The sequence below is a fragment of the Anolis carolinensis genome, chromosome X (genome assembly GCF_035594765.1).
Source record: "Anolis carolinensis isolate JA03-04 chromosome X, rAnoCar3.1.pri, whole genome shotgun sequence".
NCBI lineage: Eukaryota > Metazoa > Chordata > Lepidosauria > Squamata > Dactyloidae > Anolis > Anolis carolinensis.
The window spans coordinates 4,516,894-4,538,184 of NC_085847.1; the positions used below are offsets into that span (position 1 = coordinate 4,516,894).

At 41.4% G+C, this 21,291-nt stretch overlaps 1 protein-coding gene and 1 long non-coding RNA gene across 15 annotated transcripts in view; one reads left to right on the forward strand and one right to left on the reverse strand.

The window, feature by feature from the left end:
• Nucleotides 1-13,683, forward strand: part of LOC103280348 (uncharacterized) — a 48,082-nt gene extending 34,399 nt beyond the window's left edge. For all 3 annotated transcript variants that reach the window (XR_001730788.2, XR_010000003.1, XR_507306.3), the window contains 2 exons: nt 968-1,079; nt 9,652-13,683. This is a non-coding gene — a long non-coding RNA (uncharacterized LOC103280348). The remainder of the gene's footprint in view (nt 1-967; nt 1,080-9,651) is intronic.
• The window catches only part of fbrsl1 (fibrosin like 1), a 428,841-nt gene that overhangs the window by 11,917 nt on the left and 395,633 nt on the right, over nt 1-21,291 (reverse strand). For 4 of the 12 annotated variants that reach the window (XM_016996771.2, XM_008119054.3, XM_016996769.2 and 1 more), the window contains exons 7-16: nt 19,609-19,999; nt 17,470-17,723; nt 12,837-13,004; nt 10,222-10,382; nt 7,324-7,374; nt 5,964-6,059; nt 3,479-3,550; nt 2,797-2,835; nt 1,944-2,015; nt 1,533-1,616 (exon numbers count right to left, since the gene is read on the reverse strand). In XM_016996771.2, coding sequence (XP_016852260.1) covers nt 1,533-1,616; nt 1,944-2,015; nt 2,797-2,835; nt 3,479-3,550; nt 5,964-6,059; nt 7,324-7,374; nt 10,222-10,382; nt 12,837-13,004; nt 17,470-17,723; nt 19,609-19,999 — 1,388 coding nt within the window. The remainder of the gene's footprint in view (nt 1-1,532; nt 1,617-1,943; nt 2,016-2,796; nt 2,836-3,478; nt 3,551-5,963; nt 6,060-7,323; nt 7,375-10,221; nt 10,383-12,836; nt 13,005-17,469; nt 17,724-19,608; nt 20,000-21,291) is intronic. The other 8 variants (XM_016996770.2, XM_016996768.2, XM_062958563.1 and 5 more) reach the window with 6 other exon arrangements.

Sequence of the window (21,291 nt, forward strand, 5' to 3'; positions counted from 1 at the left end):
GGAAAGAACAGCAAAAGACAGGATGGGACGTCATCATATGCCAATTTCCCTCAGTAAGTTGGCTGCTGCTTGCTGGGATAAGGAGACATGATGATGACAAGTCACCTGTTTTACTCAATATTTCTGTGGAAGAGAAATCTTGTGAAATAGGTGATGGGCACATGGGGCTGTTTCTTTGGGCATCTCCTGCACTACTTATTTCCAACCCAGACTGTTGAGCAAAACCATCACACTTGATCCCAGTTTATACAAAATCTAACTACCTGCATGATTCGTAACATAGAGTCTCTGCTAAGATGTTTTCCCCAGATATCTGAGATGTTAGAATTAGGGCTGTTATGACCTTCAACACTGGTACTCAACCATGCAGAACAAAGGCTATTATGGGTCTGGCTGTATGTGGATATTGGCTGCAATACTGCCTTGCCTACTGCTGGGCATAAAAACTACAATACTGTCTTAAACATTTCAGCGAATCTGAGAAACTCTGGGTCACAAGCCATTTTGAAAATACATTGCTAGAAAATACATTGCTTCTACCATTATTACTTTCAATCAAATGATGCATCTCTATATTTTTCTGTTTTAAAATAATATAGTTAATGAAAGTGACAGTATGTTCAAATCCAGATCCATTACATTCAGAAAAGACTTTCCACTACATGAAACTTTATTGTGGATTATCTTTCTCCTGATACTAGTTATTCAGCTGTGATGGTGAATACTCATCCAAGTAATGAGCAAAACACAAAGCAGTTGTGCTAATGGTAAAGGAGAGAATATCATAATGGCATAAAACAATTTCTCTGATTCTAACTTTGCTTCAAGGCACCTAGAATTCTATGGTTCAGCAATCCCTAAACATTTGTCCATTGTCTGATAGTTGTCAAACAAGTTCTACAGATATTGAGTGACCAAGGTAGTTTCTGTAACTAACCCAGTCCTTGATTTCTGTCTTCTTCTAAAGCATTAGTCCTCCGGATTTCACTCCCGGTTTTATTGGCCAACGATCAGGAATTCTGGGATCTGAAGTCCAAAACACTGGGAGGACCAGAGTTCAGACAACACTCTCTCAGAGGGTAAGAAGCTCTTAATATCTTCTACGCATGGAAGCCTCCAATATTGGGGACACCACCCTTACCCTAAAATATGTTGCCAAGAATGTTCAATACTACCCCCAACAGTTTCACCAACTTTCCACAACATGACATTGAAAAATGTATGGCTCTGACTGCACTAATTGGTACATGTTCTAACTGGCACATTTACGTCTTTGCTTGCTGAATTTGACTGCACTCCTCAAGAGCATGCTTATGAACCATATAGGTGCCACAACTCAAGATTTGAAAACCATGAATTTTAGACTCCTCCAAGTGTAAGGTTTTGAGGGCATTGCTTGAGGATCGGAAGCGAGCTATTCCTAACATCCTTACCTCTCCAGTTCCACAGTCCCCCTCCATCCCGCCCCTCCACACAACACCGAAGAAGAAAACCCCAAGCACCTCCGACACAAGGACTGTCATTCTACTCGCCTGCTCTATGTTTTGTAAAATGTCCTTCACCGTACCGCTCATTTCACTCTGAACAGGATAACACTCCATATTCCACAGGAGGTACTAGTGCAGAAGGGAAATGATATTAAACACGCGTGCTTTGTACGCCCCCGCCCTCCCACAAACCTCCCAGCTTTTCTTCTGATCTTCTCCTTTGGGTTGCATATTAATACCTTTCACTCATTTTGCTACCAGGCTGCCCTGCCCCACCAGACAAGCACAACCATTTATAGCTCTACGATAGATGTTAAAAGATAGAAAGGCTTAATTAATTCCAGATCTTACAAACAAAGCAACACTGTGAGAAGCTACTTGTTTGTTAATTGGGGGGTTGGAGCAAGAACAGAGCCCAAAAGGCTTCTTGTCTCAGGAATCAATACACTCATTTACCTTTATCTTTTGCTGGTGGTGGTAGATCTGCCAAGCAATCTGTACATGAACAGCACACCACTTGCCAGGCTTCTGCAATCAAATGTATATATAAAAAATTAGGTTGAACTTAAAATGCTACTAATTTGGAGTCAAAATGTTCAGGATAGAAAATGAGACTAGCCATTCACCGTGCTGAGTACAGAACAGAACTAGTTTATCGCTCAGAAATATACAGTAGCAATCATTTTTACACAAAGAAAACAATTTTAATACAGCACCCTCTGTACAAAGGGTGTACATTTGATGACAAATAGATCTCCTCAATTCATGTTTCAAAGGCTGAGAGGTGGGTGACCCCCAAAACTGATTTTGTAGTTAATGGAAAAATCAGTCCTAAATTGCATTTTCCTGCTAAGTGCTACAATTGTGTGCCCCTCCACCCCCAATCTTACAGCCACAAATCAAAAACGGAATGGAGTTTTTATCTGGCTTGTTTGGCTGATTTATAGGCCTGGTATGGCTTGCAAAGAGTCATGAGTAATTTACAGAATGCCATATTTTTCAGATAGGAAATAGGGCCTGGCTCAGTCACCCTCATGTTGTTGGAGATGATTCCCAAAAGGATTATTGGCCCTCACACTTGCTTCCTTCAGGAGATAAGTGAAAACATTTTGTCCTGCTACTGAAAAAAAATAGGAGTGATCTAGCTTAAAAAAGGCTATGAAGACACTATGATTTCACGGTATTGTTTCAATGACTCCCCTGCAACTCCCTCCAAAGTAAAAACAGAACCTAGTAAGAGTGCAACATGCTCATTTTTCATATTTATGAAATAAATAAAGAGGAGAGTTAAAAAAAATCCCCAACAAACCTTACTTACTCGTACAGGAGCCCGATAGGGGTCAGACACCTAAGGAAAATATGGAAAAAGATGGAAACTCTTTCATATAGAAGAAACACAAGGAAGACAATAAGTAGAGAAAATAAAGCAAGACAAGAACACAGTTGCTCATAGTACAGAAGGCAGTTTTGAAGTGCCAGAGCAGGCTCCGCCAGCCTTCTACAAGCTTGGGAATGGGGAGAACTGCTTCGAAGCTGTCTCCTATGATTGTAGTGAGGATGGTTTATAAAAAGGGAATTGATATCTTAATGTGCAGTGTCCAAAAAGATATGCTCATGTCAATAACAAGACTGAATTGTGTCAATAGCAGAATTCTAGTCTATGTCCAACAAGAAGACTTTTCCTGTTCTGCACGACTGCACACAGGAATTGTGAAATATAGTTTAAATCTCCACATGTGGTACATTGATCATGCTACTCCAATTTTGTGTTGAATGCACACCCACATACATACCCAAATGAATGTTAATGTTCCATGTTGGACAAAAGTGTCAAACTGCTTCCAGCAGGGAAGTTATGACCAAAGGATCATTTTTGTTCAATGCAAAAATTGAAAAATAAATTTCACTTCTAATGGAAAATATTACCATGAGAATGAGGAATGAGCGGGGGGAAAAAAGAAAAGAAAACCATTACATGCTACTGTACTTACCCCTGGCGTCTTCTGAAGAAGAGTGTGGTGTACTGGACCAGGCCTACTTGCTACATCAATTGGATTGGAAGTCTGCAAGGGAAAGATCGAAACACTTTGATACAATGGTAGCAACTGGTATGGCTAGTTCATATGACAACACAAGGTGATTTAGGATGTTTGACAAGTTCCTTCTAAATGGGACCATATGATACTGCTACAAGCTTGTATTATTGTATTGGAAGACTGAGGAGAGGCTCCCTAAAATTGCAGGCCTTACTGAGGTTAAATAGCAGAGCTAGATGAATCTGTACGAAGATGTGAAGAGATGGATTCCACCCCACTCTTCAACTCTCAAGCCTTTATCTTGAGAGGCCCAGCTTCTAATAGTATTGTACAAAGCTTTCATCCTATTGGATGAAAACTGGAGAATAAACTCTTGAATTCTTTCTTAACAAATGCAGAAATATAGAATGGGCGACACTTGGTTTGAAAGCAGTATATATGAAAATGAACTAGGGGTTTTAGTAGGTCACAAGCTAAACATGCCAACAATATGATGCAGCAGCCAAAAACGCCAATACAATTCTGGACTGCATCAAGAAGATCCAGGTCATGGGAGGCAGTAGTGCTATTCCATTCTGCCAGTCTTCCAGGGCAGGTCTGACTAAGGCGTTTTTGTATTGGCGTTTTTGGCTCCAAGCTATGTGTAGCTTGGAGAAGAGGAGACAAAGAGTTTACATGATCGTTGTCTTTAAATATTTAAAGGGATGCTTTGTAGAAGATGGGAGGAAGCTTGTTTTCTGGGCTCCAGAGACTAGAATGTGAACCAATGGATTCAAACGACAAGAAAAGAGATTATACCTAAAGATTGCAAAAAACTTATTGACACTGTTCAACAGTGGAATAGACTGCCGCAAAGCGTGGTGGACTCTCCTTTGGAGGTCTTTAAACAGAGTTTGGGTAGGCATCTTTCAGGAGTGCTTTGGTTGTGTGTGGTAGTGGGTTGAACTACATTAGAGGTGATAAGAAAACAAATGTGTGCCTGCATTTTTATGGAGGAGGAAGCAGTATGTTTGGAACCCACTCAACAGACCAAAATACCAAAGATTCCTTTTCTCCTGGTAGCTATTGCCTAGATTAAATAGCACAACTCTTGAGTTTCACATCTGCCTGGCCATGATGACGTGACTTGCCTATTATTTCGATTTGCCGGAGGGGATGGCAAGCAATCGGTCTATTCCTTCCCATGGTACTTAACTTGTTGTCTTCCAGGATCAGTGCAGAAAGTTTAGTGAATTCTTTAACCAGATATTGAACTGATGATGCAGGTCAAACTACTGTCAGATTTCAAACAAGGACGCTTTAAGGAGCAATCTATGAATGTACTCTGTAATTAAAGGGCGATTTTAAAAATCAAACGAAAAAAATAGAGAAGGAGGGGAGAAATCCAGATTTGTATGTGCCGGGGGAAATAACCCTGTAAGCAGAAGAACTGTCAGGCTGCTTTTGCAAATTGATGGGCAGGGAGGCAAAAATAACAGCTATGATGCATTTTAAGGTCACATCACATTAATAGTGTGAGTGATAAGAGTGCCCTTTGGTCCTTCTGTCCCTCTGAAGACAGATGGAAATGCATCCTTTGGCAAAGTAAATTGAATACTTTTGACCTTTTCAAGTTCTTAGCTCATGAGAAATGGCCTTTGGGAAAGTAGCTAAGAAGTTTGCAGTCAGGTTGGATTCATGTGGTGGGGATTTACATATGAGGCCTCAGGGAAGTGACATGAGAAGTGGGGAGGGAAATGAAAACAAACTCTCTGCCTCATGGAGCAAGGAGGACAGAATTCATTACGCCATGGTCAGCCACCGAATGTGTGTGTCATGATGATCTAGGGCTTAAGGAAGCAGCCACTTGGGAGGAAGAGGAAAGTTTGGAAAGAAAAAAAGGTTAGGATGATTTGTGTAGGCTTCTGCCTTGCTCCAAAGGCTTTGGTGTTATCATTTTTCCTGGGAGAGGACTTGTTTATTGCAGAAAGTTACAGAGAATTGAGGTGTGTCCATATGCTCCCATAAATCTAGGTAACTGAATGCCAGTACTGTACACGGAACACTGAATGATTATTAGAAAGGAACATATTTTGGCCTAAATTCAATTAGTTCCTACTAAAGTACAGCCATTGAAAGAGCGGAATTTACCTCTTTGTTAACAATGGATCCAACAGCTGGGACTAATCAAAAGGATTCAGGCAACTATATCCTGAAATTCTGTCTCTTCTTCTTGGCAGCGTTTATAGCCTGTAGGTAACTGCAAACTAACCCCACACCAGGCCAACCTTAAAGGGGATCTGGCTGAGTCAGTTCCTTCTTGCAGAATAATATTGCTTGACATATCTGAAGCCACGGCTCAAAAGTTTCAGATGAAGGGTTTCATATGTGTGTAGACGCACAACATCCGAACACTGCAGTGACACATTCTAATCAAGGTGAATCCATAATAAAATTGTACCTTCGGCTGAAAGGCTCCCTGAAGTGACCCAAAGGGACCCGAATGTGGAAGCATAGGTGGCATTCCAGGCATTGCTGGGGGGTAGCTTGGGAAGTACTAGGAGACAAAAAGGGGAGGGGGGAAATAGGCTTATATCTTATATTACAAATACATAACAATTGTGGGAAACGCAGTTGGTCCAACTCATAAGAACTTTTAAAGTTCAAGTTCTAAAATTGCATAGCCTCTTTAATGTGTCTAATTATATAGTAGCAATCTTTCTATAATGGTTCGAAGCTACGAATTCCATTCTGCCTAGCCTATTTGTTACCCATCGATCAAGTATCATTTTAGTCTACACTGCCATATAATCCAATTGAAAGCAGATAATCTGGGATCAGAAACTGAATTATATGGCAGTGTAGATGGAGCCAAAACCGCAGCAAATCAGATCTCTCTTATTTATATCACCTGGTTGATATGCTAGTCCTCAAAAAAGCGTTTTGACATGCTTCTTATGGAAAAGGCCCATTTGCGCTAGATTTTTTTCTAAAAACAACAGGTCTATCCCATAATGGTGCCCATTTGATATAAATGAAACAGTTTCATTTTTATCGGGAGGCAGGAAATTAGCCACCGCTATCGTCCTTAATTCTGCTTTTTACCCGCCTCCTGCAAAACATGCCATTTTGGTAAGTGTGAAAGCAAATTGCTTAGCATCTTTCATCTTTATCTGCCTCCCAGTTCCATGATAATTACCATAGTTGCCAACCATGAAGTCCACTATTATCAGCGCACACTTTTAATTTTCCACAGTCTGCAGTCCCAGAATGCTACTTCTGACACAGCAATTGATAAAAAGCAAGAGCGAGGGAACAGTAAATATACCAGGAGAAAGGCACCCCACTAGAGTAATACCAAAATGGTTTGAATTCTGCTATTTGCTTCTGTAGTTCTACAATGGCTGATGCATTTAATTTAAATATTTGAAACCACCTTTCAGAGTCAAGATTTCTTTCCACTGTCACTGGGATTAGATCTCCTCTGCATTTGATTGTATTTACTACACATTTTCTTCGACTTGTGCTCCACATGCTCTATGATTAGGAGAGCTTTCCATTTATTATGTCCCAGCACTCCCATCTGCAGAACCTCCGAAACCCTTAGACTACCATTAAGAGGTAGGTTTCTGGAGAGTTGGCATTTATTACTGCCTAGGATCTCACTATTCTGGTTAATGTTGAAGAGGTTCTTTAAAAAAATAATCAAAGATCAAAGAAAGACCTACAACTTGCAGCAACAGAACACCCACGAGGAAAACACGGACTATAAACACAGAAAGATTCTGCCTTTAAAACCCAGAACTCACAAAAGCACTCACATTAGAATGTCGAAAATAAGGATTATCAAGTTTGGGACCGTACTTGTCAAACTGGAAGAAAAAGAAAAAAGAAGACAAGAGTGAATTTACTTTTCTTCAACAGTGGAATGCAGTCAAAGCATGTTCTCATGACAGGATCTCGTGTAGCTACTGATTTGCTTAACAGCCGTGTGTTTTCTACACATCATTGCCCACTTAAAGCTATAGAACTGTATCAAGAACCAGCAAGTTCAGGCAACTGACCGAAATCTTCTCTACTCTGCAAGCCTTTCCTTAAGAAGCCATCCAACACCCCAACGGTGTTCAGGCTTTGAGCTGTATGAGTTTGAATAAAACATCTTGCTTCCTTTCTTGTCATCAGGTCATTCTTAATTAATCATAACATTTTGTTTGCAATGTATCTTTGGAGCAACCCTGTGGTACAAGCCACTATTATTTCCATTTCAAAATTTCAAGTGGTGTTAGTGTGATTTGCCTCAGGGCCTTCTACTGAATCTGTCACTGAACTGATTCCAGGCCAAGAAAGTTTTTCCATGCGATTTCTCTGACTGGAATGCTTTATAACGCAAATCTTCTTTTTGTCACCACACCCCCCTCATCTCGTATTTATTACATAATCCCAGCTCACTGCAGCTCATTCTTCGAAAAAGGGACATAACAAAGACCAGGGAAGGTTGCGACAAAAGATCCATCACCCCATATTCTCTGCCCTGGTATTTCAGGCCCTTGCGAGGCATTTCAAAACACTGTTCCTCTGACCTGCTATTCTTACCATGCCCTTTGAAGAATGTATGCATTCCTGCTTTAAGCAAGACGTGTTGGAGACGTGTTGGAAGCGGCCTTGGGGTGGTGTGCAGTGACCCCTTTGAAATGCCACTCATCCAGCGAGCCAGCTGTTGCACGCTCGTCTCCATACAGGAGAGCAGATTTGCAATTGTGTTAATTACAGTTATTACTGGAGTCATGTACCCTCCAGTGTAAATACCATAAATTACTAAAACATATGCAGCTGGCAGTTTCAACACCACCCCGTTTTGGCATTAGGATTAATAAACTCATTTAGTGGAATATAAAAAGATGGGAGCTCAAACACAACAAAAGAGGATGCCGCCAAGCGGTTGTCACTCTGCGGCTTGACGCGAGGAGGGTGTGGGCGGGCGGGAAATTGAGGTTTTTCAGGAAGATCAGATAGCAAGGTTCTTAAAACAATTTGCCAAGCCTTCCCAAAACATTTTCAAGACTGCCTTTCACGGAAGAGGAAAAATGAGAAGGAGGTATTTCCACCTGGTTGAAACACCTGGGGCTGGACGCGGAGCAGTCGAAATTGCTCTCATTGTTCTACTCTTAAGCGGATTAGAAACCAACAGTGTCATCATGTCATCAATGACAGTGGGAAAGAAGAGCAAGAGATGTCATTTCCCATGCCATTTCCCTTAAGATTTGTTCCTTTGCCAAATGAAAAAAGGAAAGTATATTTTCTAAGAAAAGGGGTAAAGGTTCAATCCTGCTTTATAAATACATTGAAACAGACATTGCTTTTCATGGAAAAGGTATAGAGAATAATTCAAAACACTGAACGTTTTAATGTACAACAGCATCACTGGAAAAGTCGTAAACCAAACAATTTATCTTTGTAAATCCTGGAAAAGGAGGCACGGAAAAATCTAGTGGTGTTGCACTTTGTAGGATATTGACACTGATAAGGTTTTAAGATATCACCAAGCAATTTGTTATTGGGCCAACTATTACTGACTATGAAGGACATTGACAGACAAACTATCTTTTCCGAGATGCAGCTATATATTGTACATTGGAAATTTCTAACATCTTTGTAATTTCTGCCTTGTATATAAGGTGACAAAGTACACAATCAGCATTTACCATCTACCTTGTTCTGTTTGCTCTCCTATTTGTTTTAATAACACAATTGTGGAGTTGGTTTCCAAATGGTACTAAACCCATCTGACCAAATTTTACAGGAATCGAACAAAAAAATGTGCTGAGGATGTGCTTTCTTTTGCTATAAAATGCCATCTTCCAAGTCCTGTACTGAAGTGATTTGACACATTTTGATAATTTTGACCTGTGCATAATATTCTATATCTAGCCAACAATGTGTCATCACCTATAACTCATTTTTCAATTTTGGGGGTGGGACTGGGATTTGGTACCTTTTGGGGGGAAAAGAACTCTGTAACTGTATCTGCTCAGTGACAGATGTACATTTTGGATGGGGCTCCTTATGTAACTTTTGTAAAAACAAAAGACCTGTATATGTCTGTAACCATGTGAGACGTATATAATCATGCAAGGATGCTCTTTTTTCAGTTCACATCTCTGAAGATGCGAGGGAGGAAAAGAAGATGCTCGACCAATCCATGTCACATGTTATGAAGCACCTAAAACTGGAAGTGGATCTCGAGAAAAGTCGAAAATCCTTGCGAAAAAGTAGTTGGCGGTAACATACAAACATTGGTACCGTGTTACAAAAATTGCTACTAATTTAAATCATTTAAATAAAATATGTCATTAGAATGGGAAGTGAAAGGAAGAGGAAATCTTGGGGGGCTAAGAGTTGGTCCTGGCAAGGTTTGGGGCCATTTGTTTCTCTTTATCCTCACATTTGGGGAAGGGGTACGCACTACGGGACACGCAAAGAGGGGCCTCTGGGGCGCCAGTGGGTGTGGGGCGGGTGTGTCGGTGGGTGCTGGTGCTGGTGGTGCCAAGAGAGGCAGCTCCCCGGTCCAAACTCTGGACCCAACCACTGATGGTTCAGCTCTTGCCTGAGCAGCACATGATCTAGAAGGGGAAGGGGAGAGAAAGGGGGGAAGAGACACAAGGGCCCAAGGGCCTGTGAGTTTCACCAAGACATAACAGTAAACCAGTCGAGATAGTCACCTGGCATTCCCTGTTTCTGCAGGTCATGCTGTGGTGGTTTTCTACGTGAGGACTCATTGGTGGAGGTAAGAGAGATGCCTGTGACAAAGTACCAATCAGAATCCCCGAATGAGGCTGGCAATACATGATTGGTTGGTTGAATGATATCAACAGGCTGGTATCTAAAGACAAGAGAGAACACCATGAGCCATCACAGCAGAAAACATATGGGGGCATTAGCAAACCCCTCTCCCCCCTGCCGTCCCAACCAGGCTCACCTCCCAGCCCAAGAAACACAGAGGACAGAATCATGGCATTGCTTTCAAATGACATTTGGTAAAAGGTTTGGTAAAAATAACCCAACAACCATTCCATCCTGTTTTTCACCCCACCATGGTATCTGCATGTACATTAAGAGATATTTAATAAACAACATTTTCCTCCCAGGTTCACTGCCACCCATGAAGCCATTCCCCAAACACCCCCATAGTTCCAAAAGCAACTACAAATGTAAATATGGACCCTCAAAACATTGTCTCTCTTTGACTTCCACCCTACCCTTCAAAAGGTCCCAGGGGCCTTGCCAATAGTTACAAATTACAAAACAAGCACATCAAAACATTGTTCCAGGTTATGTGCAAACGTTTTAATAGTCTTCAGAGCCATGAAGTTGAAAAACAAATTACTCTAAAAGCATACGGTTGAACATGTAAGTGGCGAAACGTGAGATCAAGCTTAAAAGCAATGCAAGAAGGGCTTTTGCTTAAATCGGTGTGCTTTCACCCTCCTGTGGCCTTTTTCACTTCCCCAAACTGCAGGCTGCCTGCACCTGGGGCGATAGTGGTGTGCTCCTTGTAGAAAAAAACCTTTAACAGGTATGTTGTAAATACATCAGAAGCAATTTGGGGATCCTCAATCCACAGTGACAATTAAGGGCTTCCAAAGAACCCTGAAGGAGAAGTGTGATTTATCTAAAGAATAAAAGAAATTGCTGTGGAATAATTAAAAGCTATTGCTTATTGCTTGAGGGCCATCTTTAATGTTTTCTTATGATTCACATCTATTACTTTGGAGGAAAAAGCCCAAATACTAACAGCCATATGCGTACGTGTATATATTTTTTTATCTATCTGCCGCTGTATAGAACAAGCCACAGGTTGTATCGATAAATAAAGGAAGATATTTCTATATTGTTTCCTGAAAACACACGTTTTTGGAAATAAATTCACACACCCCTCTTCTCTGACACTTCCCTCTTATTTCTTTACCAACACTTTCAGCTCCTATTCTCTCAGTGTAACACGAATAGCTGCCATAGAGCTCAGGCTTTTCCTAGAAAGGAAGCACTCATTCTGCAAAGCGGTGCGAAGAGGCTCACTAGGAAGGGGGTACACAGGACATTTTCACAAGCAATACAGAAATTAGGAGTTAGCCCTTTTCTTTCTGCTGCATTGCTTTTTAAACGTCTCTTCTATGGAAAGAAGAGTTGAAACTTGGTTGTTATACTAAAGAGACACAGCTCATACATTTCTATTACTAGTATAGCATTACCACCTTTGTTTTCATAACACCTTTTGGCTGTGCTTTTTTCTTCTTCTTCTGAAAAGTGAATCTGACACAACAAATCTTTTATGGCTCAGAGAAATTTAATCTCTTATTAAAATAATTTGCGGGATGAGATTTGCATGGGTCCAAGGAAGGCAAAAGACACATAGCAGGCAATGTAGGTGTTGTTGGAGTAGAGGCTACTGCTAAGTAAGAAAAAAATAATGGTTCATCCACAAGGCAAAAATGATCACGTATGCTTTGTATTAAATACCAAGGGCCAAAGTAGATGTGATGGCTGCAGAACTAGTTTACCGACACCCAGGTCAGCAAAGGTAGGCATTCGTCTAGACCCCCCAAGCCTGGTGACCCCCAGAAATGCTGAACCACATGCTGGCTATGAACGATGGGAGTTGTAGTCCCCCACATCTGGAGAATACCAGGTTGGGGAAGGCAGTCCTAACTCTCCCTTGAACCACTCTCTGCCCCCCAGTTCACTTCTAGAGCTCTGGGAGGAACAAAAGTACGGAGGCAAAGCACTGACAATGATAGGGACCATGTAGCCCCCTCCCCACCTTTTGGTGTTTTTATGTACAATATTTTATACTATACCACTTTCCAGGTTTCAGAAAAGAGGCAAAACAATATATTGCGCTTTATATGTGACTCTAGTCACATATAAGTTTGACTCTAGTGACTGATGCCAGTGGTGATGAGAGTGAAGATGAGGATGACAGAATAGTAATACTTACAAGAATAATATAGAACATTTATATAAAAAATGTGGGTGGGGTGGGGGAATCTGCCCTGGCTTAAGCACCTGGATACTTCTGTCAGTAACAAGATAATCCACTTGGGTGTTTTCCCGGGGGAGGAATGGAGGAGGGAAAGAGCAATGGATTTAAAAGTTGGCAGCTGCAAAGTGATTCAGTATCTGGTTTCTTTAAAAGACGTGAAGCCACCCTGATGGATTTGCAGCTGACTCCAGACTTCAGTATGACATTGCAGCGTCATCTTTATCAGCAAAGAGAACAAAAAGTGAGTGTCTAGGGGGCACAAAATAGCAGCAACTGCAGTGGCAAAGCACTTACGCAGAGAGACTGTAACAGGGACGCAAGATGGCAGGCAGGCCGAACTAGTTTCCATCTCGTATTGGCTGCGATGCGTTGGGGCTGGCACACAAGCAGGTGCGGAGATGTGCACTGAGTGGGCTAGTGCAGTCAGGGACTGCCTTCCTGTTTGCCTTGAAGGGGAGTAGTCTGTATTCACAACAAGGATTCTCCATTAAATTATAGAACTGTCATGGTGTGTGCATCAGGGTCCCAGAGAGCTCTGCCTTGTGGCCATTGGGTGAACACGAAAGGCAATTCGTATGTTGAGTGGACAGCAACAATAATTAATTTACACAGCAATTTAGTGTTTAAAATAGGAAGTGGGCTAGCAGTATAGTGGTCTAGCCCAATATCATTTATTTTAAGTGGGAGCAGTTTTCCAGGTCTCAGGCAGAGAACATTCCCATCACTTGTTACCCAACTCCTGATTCAGAGGAAGAGCCGCAGCTAGAGTGCACGTCTATCTCAACGATTTAACATCTGCATGGACAATAGGAACTCTACCACTGAGATGTGGTCCCTCCCCCAAATATGTTGCTCTGAAGTAATCCTTGTCATAGCTTTCAGTGTTATTGTCTTCACGCTGCCAATGGGCTGAAGGCTTAGATATAGAGGCATGCCTAAGGGAACCTAGTTCATTCATGGCAGAGGTGACCTTCTATGGCTAGTGTATATAAATATTGGTTCCATGTATTTTACTATGTGTATTTTATAGAAATGTGTTTGTATGCATTCAATAAAATGTTCGATAATGTATTGTGATGTGTTTTCTGTGCTGTGCCCTGCCCTGAGCTGTGAGGAGAAATAAAGTTGTTGTTTGTTGTTATTATCATCATTATCTTTATTCTGATCAGATTGGGAGACTTTTTAGCCCCTACACAAGATGCCAGGGGTCTTGGATTGAACCTGGGATGTCAAAGCCTGCTTCTACATAGGCCTTAAAACCCAAGGCCAGTCAAACCCAATCATTTTGGTGGGGTGGCAGCTAGACACCCTTCCGAGTTGATCCAAGATCGACCCGGGAGTATCACCACCAGACCCTGGTTTACCTCTAGATGCCTGTCTCCCCTTGCAGGCCTCTAGCAAAAAGTTCCTATAGCATTTTAGTGGTAAACTAGCTGTGCCCGGCCACGCGTTGCTGTGGCGAAGTCTGGTGGTATGGGAAATAAAGTATTGAGGAATTGGTGGTAGTTAAGGTAAAGGGTAAAGGTTTTCCCCTGACATTAAGTCCAGTCGTGTCTGACTCTGAGCAAATAATAAAAGATTATAAATGGGTTATAGCTGTGTGGAAGGGCCTTGAGTCTACACTGCCATATAATCCAGTTAAAATCAGACAATCTGTATTTTATAGGCAGTGTGGAAGAGGCCTAAGTGAGGTCTAACTCTGCCTGTCCCCTGAGCTGAGTGGGTTGCTAGGAGACCAAGTGGGAGGAGCTTAGCCTTCTAAGTGGCAGCAATTGGATAAAAACAATTCTTCCTCTCCCTCTAATTAGGACTTTATTTTTCTTTTCTTTTTGTTGTATGAACATAGAGGCTTGGATGAGGGGTTGTGCTGGCAAGTTTAGCGTTTCTGGGATGTGTAGTTTTGTTGTTTTGTCCTAGGCCGAAATTTCATTACCCTTTTATATATATAGATGGGTCTGCACTTTCCCAGGTATTTTTTTAACCTTGATATCCAGGTTTACTCTGGGTTAAACTGTATTAGCCTCAAGCGTTGTTTGGACTCCCCATGCTAATTCGTTCCCTAGCCTGCATTAAAGGGCTGTGTAGATGGGGCCTAAGGGTGTCCCTAAAACTAACAACTCAGATTATTACACTCTGGTGGAATATATAAACGACTGGAGGCTTTTGCATTACAGGTGAGCTGTACTGGATGTCTCCACTCACTCATGACTACACTCTGCCCCTGTCTCATTCAATTTCTTGTATTTTTTTTAAATAAAAGTCAGAGCCATGTTGCTGAAAAAATCAGTGCTGCAGGAACAATTCCAGAGGCAACAAGCAGCTGTTGGGGGGCATGCGGCCCATATATTTATTTAGGCCATTTTGTTGCTCTGTGCCTTCTGTGGGTTTCCATGGCTAAGCAGGGATTCAAACCGTGTTCTCCAGAGTCCTAGTCCAAACCTCAAATCACTAAACCACATAGTGGTTTGTCTCTAAGGGAGACAACATAATTTTCTTTGCTTTAATATTGACAGTTTCTTCTGTTTTTATTGGATTTTTGCCTGCTTCTCATATACTTGTAAAACCAAAGAGATTCCTCATACAGTTTGAGTATCCCTTATGCAATATGCCTGGGAACAGAAGTATTTTGGATTTTGGAATATTTGCGTATATAATGTATATTTTTGAGATGGGACCAAAGTCTATAATACAAAATCATTTGCATTTCATATACTCATTATACATATTAGCCTGAAGGTAATGGTATACACCATTTTTTAAAATAATGTGCCTTAAACAAATTTTGTGTATATCAAACCATCAAACGTAGATTATTTTAGATTTTGGAGTATTTTGTATTTAAGAATTCCAGATAAGGGATGCTCAACCTGTAGTTCAGGCGTTCCTTACAACTGGGCACTTGGAGCTCAGTGTTAACAAGAAGAAAAAAATAAGAGTAAATTTGATATAATTTTATGCTACAACACATTGTATATAATAGATATATGTTTCTAAAGTAACATCAAGTTCTGTTTCTTCTGAATCCCCCAGAAATTTTTTATTTTATTTCATAGCTTCAAAATGTCTAAAAATGTTAATTTCTGCTAGTTAGTAAAAACTATGGGGTCATCAATGAATATCAAACTGTGAGGTGAACATTCCACATTTTTGTCCTAGCCGCCATGTTGTCCCTAAGGGTGTCCCTAAGCCTTTTTGCTTTAAATAAGGGGGAAAAAGATGAATAGAGTAGGCCAATCGGTATGCAATCCAATGACATTCCAGCATCAGTTTCCTGAATATTGGCTATAAGTAGGCTGTATTTTAGAGGAAACAGCAGGCAAATCCACCTCTGAGTATCCCTTGTCTTAGAAAACCCTACATAATTAATGGGGTTGCTTAAGTTGAGAGGCTACTTGAAGGTGTGCGCACACACACACTTCACTGAAAATTCATTTCTAAAGATCCTTCTGGCCAATCTTTTTGAGGGTGGTGATGGGGTCTCTTTCTGTAATTTTTAGATTTAGATTCCATTCCAAAAGGCTTTGGAGGAAATTGAGGGGGGAAAGGAAGCCATCATTTCAACAGTTAAAAATATTTCCTCCTTTCTCACTTGTTAACTGCCGTCTGTAGGAAACAGAAGAGGGGTGTTGGTGTAAATGTGTGTCCATTTTAATCCCTGCTGGGTTAATTACGGAGTCAAATGCCAGATCAAAAGGGGCCCAGTAGGAAAGAGCAACACAGAAGACTCCAGCTGCCAGAGGAACAGCTGTACCTTAATGGGGAAACTCTAAAGCCGGTGTTTGGCTGGCGGGAGCAGAAATAGTACCTATATAAAAGGATATACAAGCAACTTTTCATATGCTATTTTATTAAGTTAGGATTCTATTTTACCTTCTCTAGGAAGCTAAAGCTGGAATTCTGTTCGTGCATTACACTCACGATGGCACTTTTTCAAGAGTTATGCAGTGGTAGCAGGGGCTCTGACCAGCCTCTTCCTCCAATGCCTTTTCCTTCATGCCCATAACTTATTCCCTCCTGCTGCCACCACCCAAATGCTCTACTGCTTCCATTGTAAGACTATCGATTCTAAGACACACCCTAATTCCAGTACCACCACCAACAAAACTACGTAAGTTACAACACACCCCATTTTTACAGATGTTCCTATAAGGACAAAGTGTGTCTTAGAATTGAAGACACACAGTAATACTTCCACCAAAATAGCACAAGAACAGAATTCCAGCTATGATTAGTTTAGGGAGGGACAAGAACCCAGAGGTAGAGTCCATGTTTGCACATACAATGGTCAGTTTCAGTTTCTGGACAAAAGAACAAAATACCAAGTGATGGGAAAGAGCTCTCTCTCTGCCTACGACCATGGGAAGCCATCACCAGCTAGAAGAAAAACCTGAGCTAGATGGATAAATACTTGACCTGATACATGGCAGATTCTACTCTCCTAAGAAGGGGGTTTTCTCTATTCATCTCTTTCTGGGGTTTTCTCTCTGTATTTTTAGCCATTTCTACGTTGACCATCTTTCCCTCCCACTACCTCCCTTTCCCACTCACACACTTTTTAAAATGGCAACATAAGGAGAAGCATTTCTATTTGGCACGTGCATTTGATTAACTTCCTTTAGGCCCTCTTTAATATTAGGAAGACTAAGAAGGCTATGAATTCAGCTTGTCTCCAGTGGGGTATGCTGCCCAGTCCACAACAGGGGTGGAGCATAAAGAGTAAGGATTACACCACTTGGCTTTGACATCTAGTTCATTATGTCTTACCAGTTACAATAAGGTTCCCTCCTGCTTTTGAAAGCCCCACTAGAGTGGATGGTTGGCATTCTGGTTTTGCCCCTCCTGATCTACGTCCTCAGCCTGACAGTCTTACAGTGCATGAAAAGGGGATCAATCTTAGTATGAAACCCAGTGGGGTGGTAGAACCTACCTGCAGGGTGACCTGGGATCACAAGGCTGTTGGTGGGTATTGCTGGAGGAGGTGGCAGCGTAGGAGGGGTGGCAAACATGGCCGGATGATGCTGGTGTTGGGACTGAGATCTGAGAGGGAAATGCGAGGCAGCAAGGTTAGAGATGGAGAGGGGTAAAACTGGACCAGAGGGATGATGAGGAGGGATCTGAGGCGAGAGGGGGAGATGTTTGGGAAGACTAATGCTTGTTGCGCTACTGGCACTGCTGCTTCTGCTGTGGAAATAAAAAAGGCAAGGGATTTGGGGGTGGGGGGGGGGGAGAAGAGAGACAGCCATTAGAAAGACATCAGTATTATAGTAACATTCTGCAAAACAACAACATGCACACAAGTGTCCCAGGAAAACACTGGGTTTTAAAAAATTCTTTCTTAAATATTTTACAATGCCAAAACATTCAAAACACAATACAATTGTCTTATCATATCTTCTATTCCCAAATCTATACCGCCCAACCTTCCCCTTACTTATAAAAATACAACAATTTAAACACATCTGAAGACCTATCTCTTCTGACAGGCTTACCCGGTCAGTTTTAATCATGAATGGTAAACTTGTGTTTTTTATTTTAATATTTGATATGTATTTTGTTGAAATACGATCAAATATGTGTATTTTATAAAATGTTTGTGATTATTATGTGTTTTTAGCTATGTTGTAACCCAAAATTATTATCATTATTATATTATTATAATTTTATTCATTACATATAAGTATTGTAATGTGTTCATTAACTGCTCAACCACAATTTTTCTTGGACTTCTGATGGCTTAAATTTGCCACTGCTTTTACACATGAAGCTAGTAAATGGTTTCCAAGTGCTATCCAACAAATCTTCTTTCAATTCTCCTTTTGCTAAACTTAAATGTAACCTTTTCCGATAGACCTATCGCCCATATTTTGTTTAACCAATTCTTTATTGTCAGATGCTCTAACTTTTTCCAGGTTTTCATTGTGTCAAGTCTTGTATGACATGAGAAGTATAAGATTTTTATTTACTAGATTTTAACTCTCACTTTCGAATACAGAAATAAATAACTGGGCTATTTGTTTTATTCATGATAGAACTTCATCCCAGAATCTCCATACTTTTAGGCACGTTAGCCACATATGGCTCCAATCTCTTATTTCTCCACACTTTCTCCAACGGCAAAACATTGTTGACTCAAGTTGCTGGAAGGGTCCAGCTCAATTCATGGAGCTTTCCAAAGTCTGAATTAGGAAAGTATTCCATGGAGGACATCAATTTTATTCCAAAATAAGCTTTCAATGGGCTTCCCTTCCTTATTCAACATATCTAATATTCCCTCTCCCTTAGTACAGCTATAATTTTTAATACTACCGTGAGCTATTCATGTTCTCATATTGACATAGATTATTACAAACATGTGAAAAATGAGATTTTTTTGTCTCAACATAATATAGAGCTTGCCTTTCAATGTTTGAACCAAACTGGTATGTTGAAATTAGCATGGTAGATCTGTGTGCTTGTATAGTTTGATTCTAAAGGTTAAAAATTATGTACTAAATGCGGATGGTTGTGAAGACGGAAAACTGTTCAGAGAAAGCAGGACTCCGTGAAAATTTCCTGGATGTTCAATAAATGTCCTTTAGGTTTTTCAGGCACTCAACAAGCTCACAAATCTTAGGTATAGTACCCTCAGCCCTGTTATCTGTGTAAGATATGCTCCAAGACTCCTAGCGGAGGTCTGAAACTAGAGATAATACTAAACCCTATACGTACTGTGTTTTTTCCTATACATACTATATGTTCTAAATTGCTACTGGGCAGTCAGTGTATACAATTTGGATATGCTGGACAAAAGGATGATTCATAGTGAGGGTGGGACAGTGTGAGATTTCATCACACTACTCAGGACAGGGTGCAATTTAAAACTCACAAATTATTTATTTCTGCAATTTTCTTCAGACCACCATGACTAAGTGAAATTGCTGGAAGCAAAATGAGGATGAGTGGGGATGTACTTTTCAAGATGTAGTTGGTGGCGGAAGGTTTCAAAACACATCATAAGATCCAAAGCGCAGTGTTCAAACGAGAGGATTCCAGGCAGCAGAGCACCTTGTGAACACGGACGACTCACCTGATATTATTGAGTCCGTTGTGGGCCACCTGATGGTGCACTTGGTAACTGAGAGAAGGCGGGATGTGGCTTGGAGGTTGAATCCGAAACTCGGGCAACAGCTGAGGCTGGGACTGAGGCCGAGGGTGAGGCTGGGAGTGCAGCTGAGGCTGTGGGGTGAGCCTAGGAGGTGCTGGGACTGAGATCCGTGGCTCTTTTTTCAGCAGAGGGCTTGCCTGTGCACTCGAGGTGGGCGCAGAGGAGTTGGAAGTCACAACGGTAGTGGTCGCTGGGGGGCTGTGGAGTGGCAGCACAAAGGGCACGTCAGTGTTCAGTTCTTGACTCCGCTCTAGCCCAGACACCTTGGGGATGCCTCCTGCTTTCACTTCGGCCTTGTCATTCGAGGATGGACCTTAAAGAACAAGACAAATAAGGCAAAACCTTTGTGGCAAAAACAACCTGAAGAGGTATTTTGGTTATTTGCAAAGGATGGCAAAAAAGGATCTGAGACAACTGGCCAACAGCAATTCGTTATTTAAAGACACAGCACAGCTATGAGGGCTCGGGGCCAGGAACATGGATTTTTTCATTTCTTCTTTTTTAAACAATTATACTTTCCCTATGAAAACACTCCTCATCGCAGACATCTACTTAAGCAACACATCAGGAGACAGGGTTCCCACGATGGACTCGGAATCACAGGAAACAGCCCCCCCCCCAAAGACAAGAGGAAGAATCATATCATGGAATAATATAAGTTTTTACATATGGGAAATTGAACAAATCATTTGAAAATATAAAACACATGATATTCAATATCATCCCTTGCCAGAAGCCCAACCTTATTAAATCTCAGACCATGGTCCAGGAAGCATAATCATACTCGATCTGCAAAACCAGTTATTTACTTCTATTATCCTTCACTCCTGTCTGAGGCCACATCCTTGAACTGGGAGGAGAGACAAAATGATGACCTGGGTATCAAAACCATTAAAGTTTCTTATCCATGGCCTTGTAACCCCATGTGATTTCCTGAAGGCTAGGCCTTACAGTGTCACTGTAAGCAGATAACGGTCTTTAGCCTTGACAAGCCTTGTCAGCCTATCTGATACATCACAACTCCAAAGTCATCCTGTCAGGCCTACAAACCAGAGTTTCTGTGCCCCTCAGCAGAGAGTCCCCAACCACTCCTACAAGTCTTCTTGGAGGACTGGCAAGGTGCTTTCAGTGTGCTGACTCTTCCAGGGTCATCTGCACATTCCCCGAGGACAAGAATTGCCGCACTTCTTGTTCTGCATTATCACAGAAGCTGGAGAGAGCTTTGAATGGAATCTTTAGCTCTTAACATACAGAATGACTCCTGATCCTTCTATTTCGATGCATCACTTTCCTCCAAGAGTTTATCTCCTATGTTTGGGGGGTGACAGTCTTCCCTGCTGAATCCAAAAACGCCTCTTTCTCCCTAATGTTGGAGGATGGATATGTGGGTCTCAAGATGCTGAACCTTAGACAAGCATACCACAGCTGTTGCAGGTGACTAAATGAACTCCTTCACTATCCATTTTTAGCAGATAGCAGAATTAAGTAGAGAATGGAACAGGACTCCCCCTCAAACGCCCTTGCTAAACACCCACACAAAACACCCGTTTGCTTCACCTCGCTCCAGGAACTGGTAATATAAGTTCTTCCCCATCAGCCTTTGAC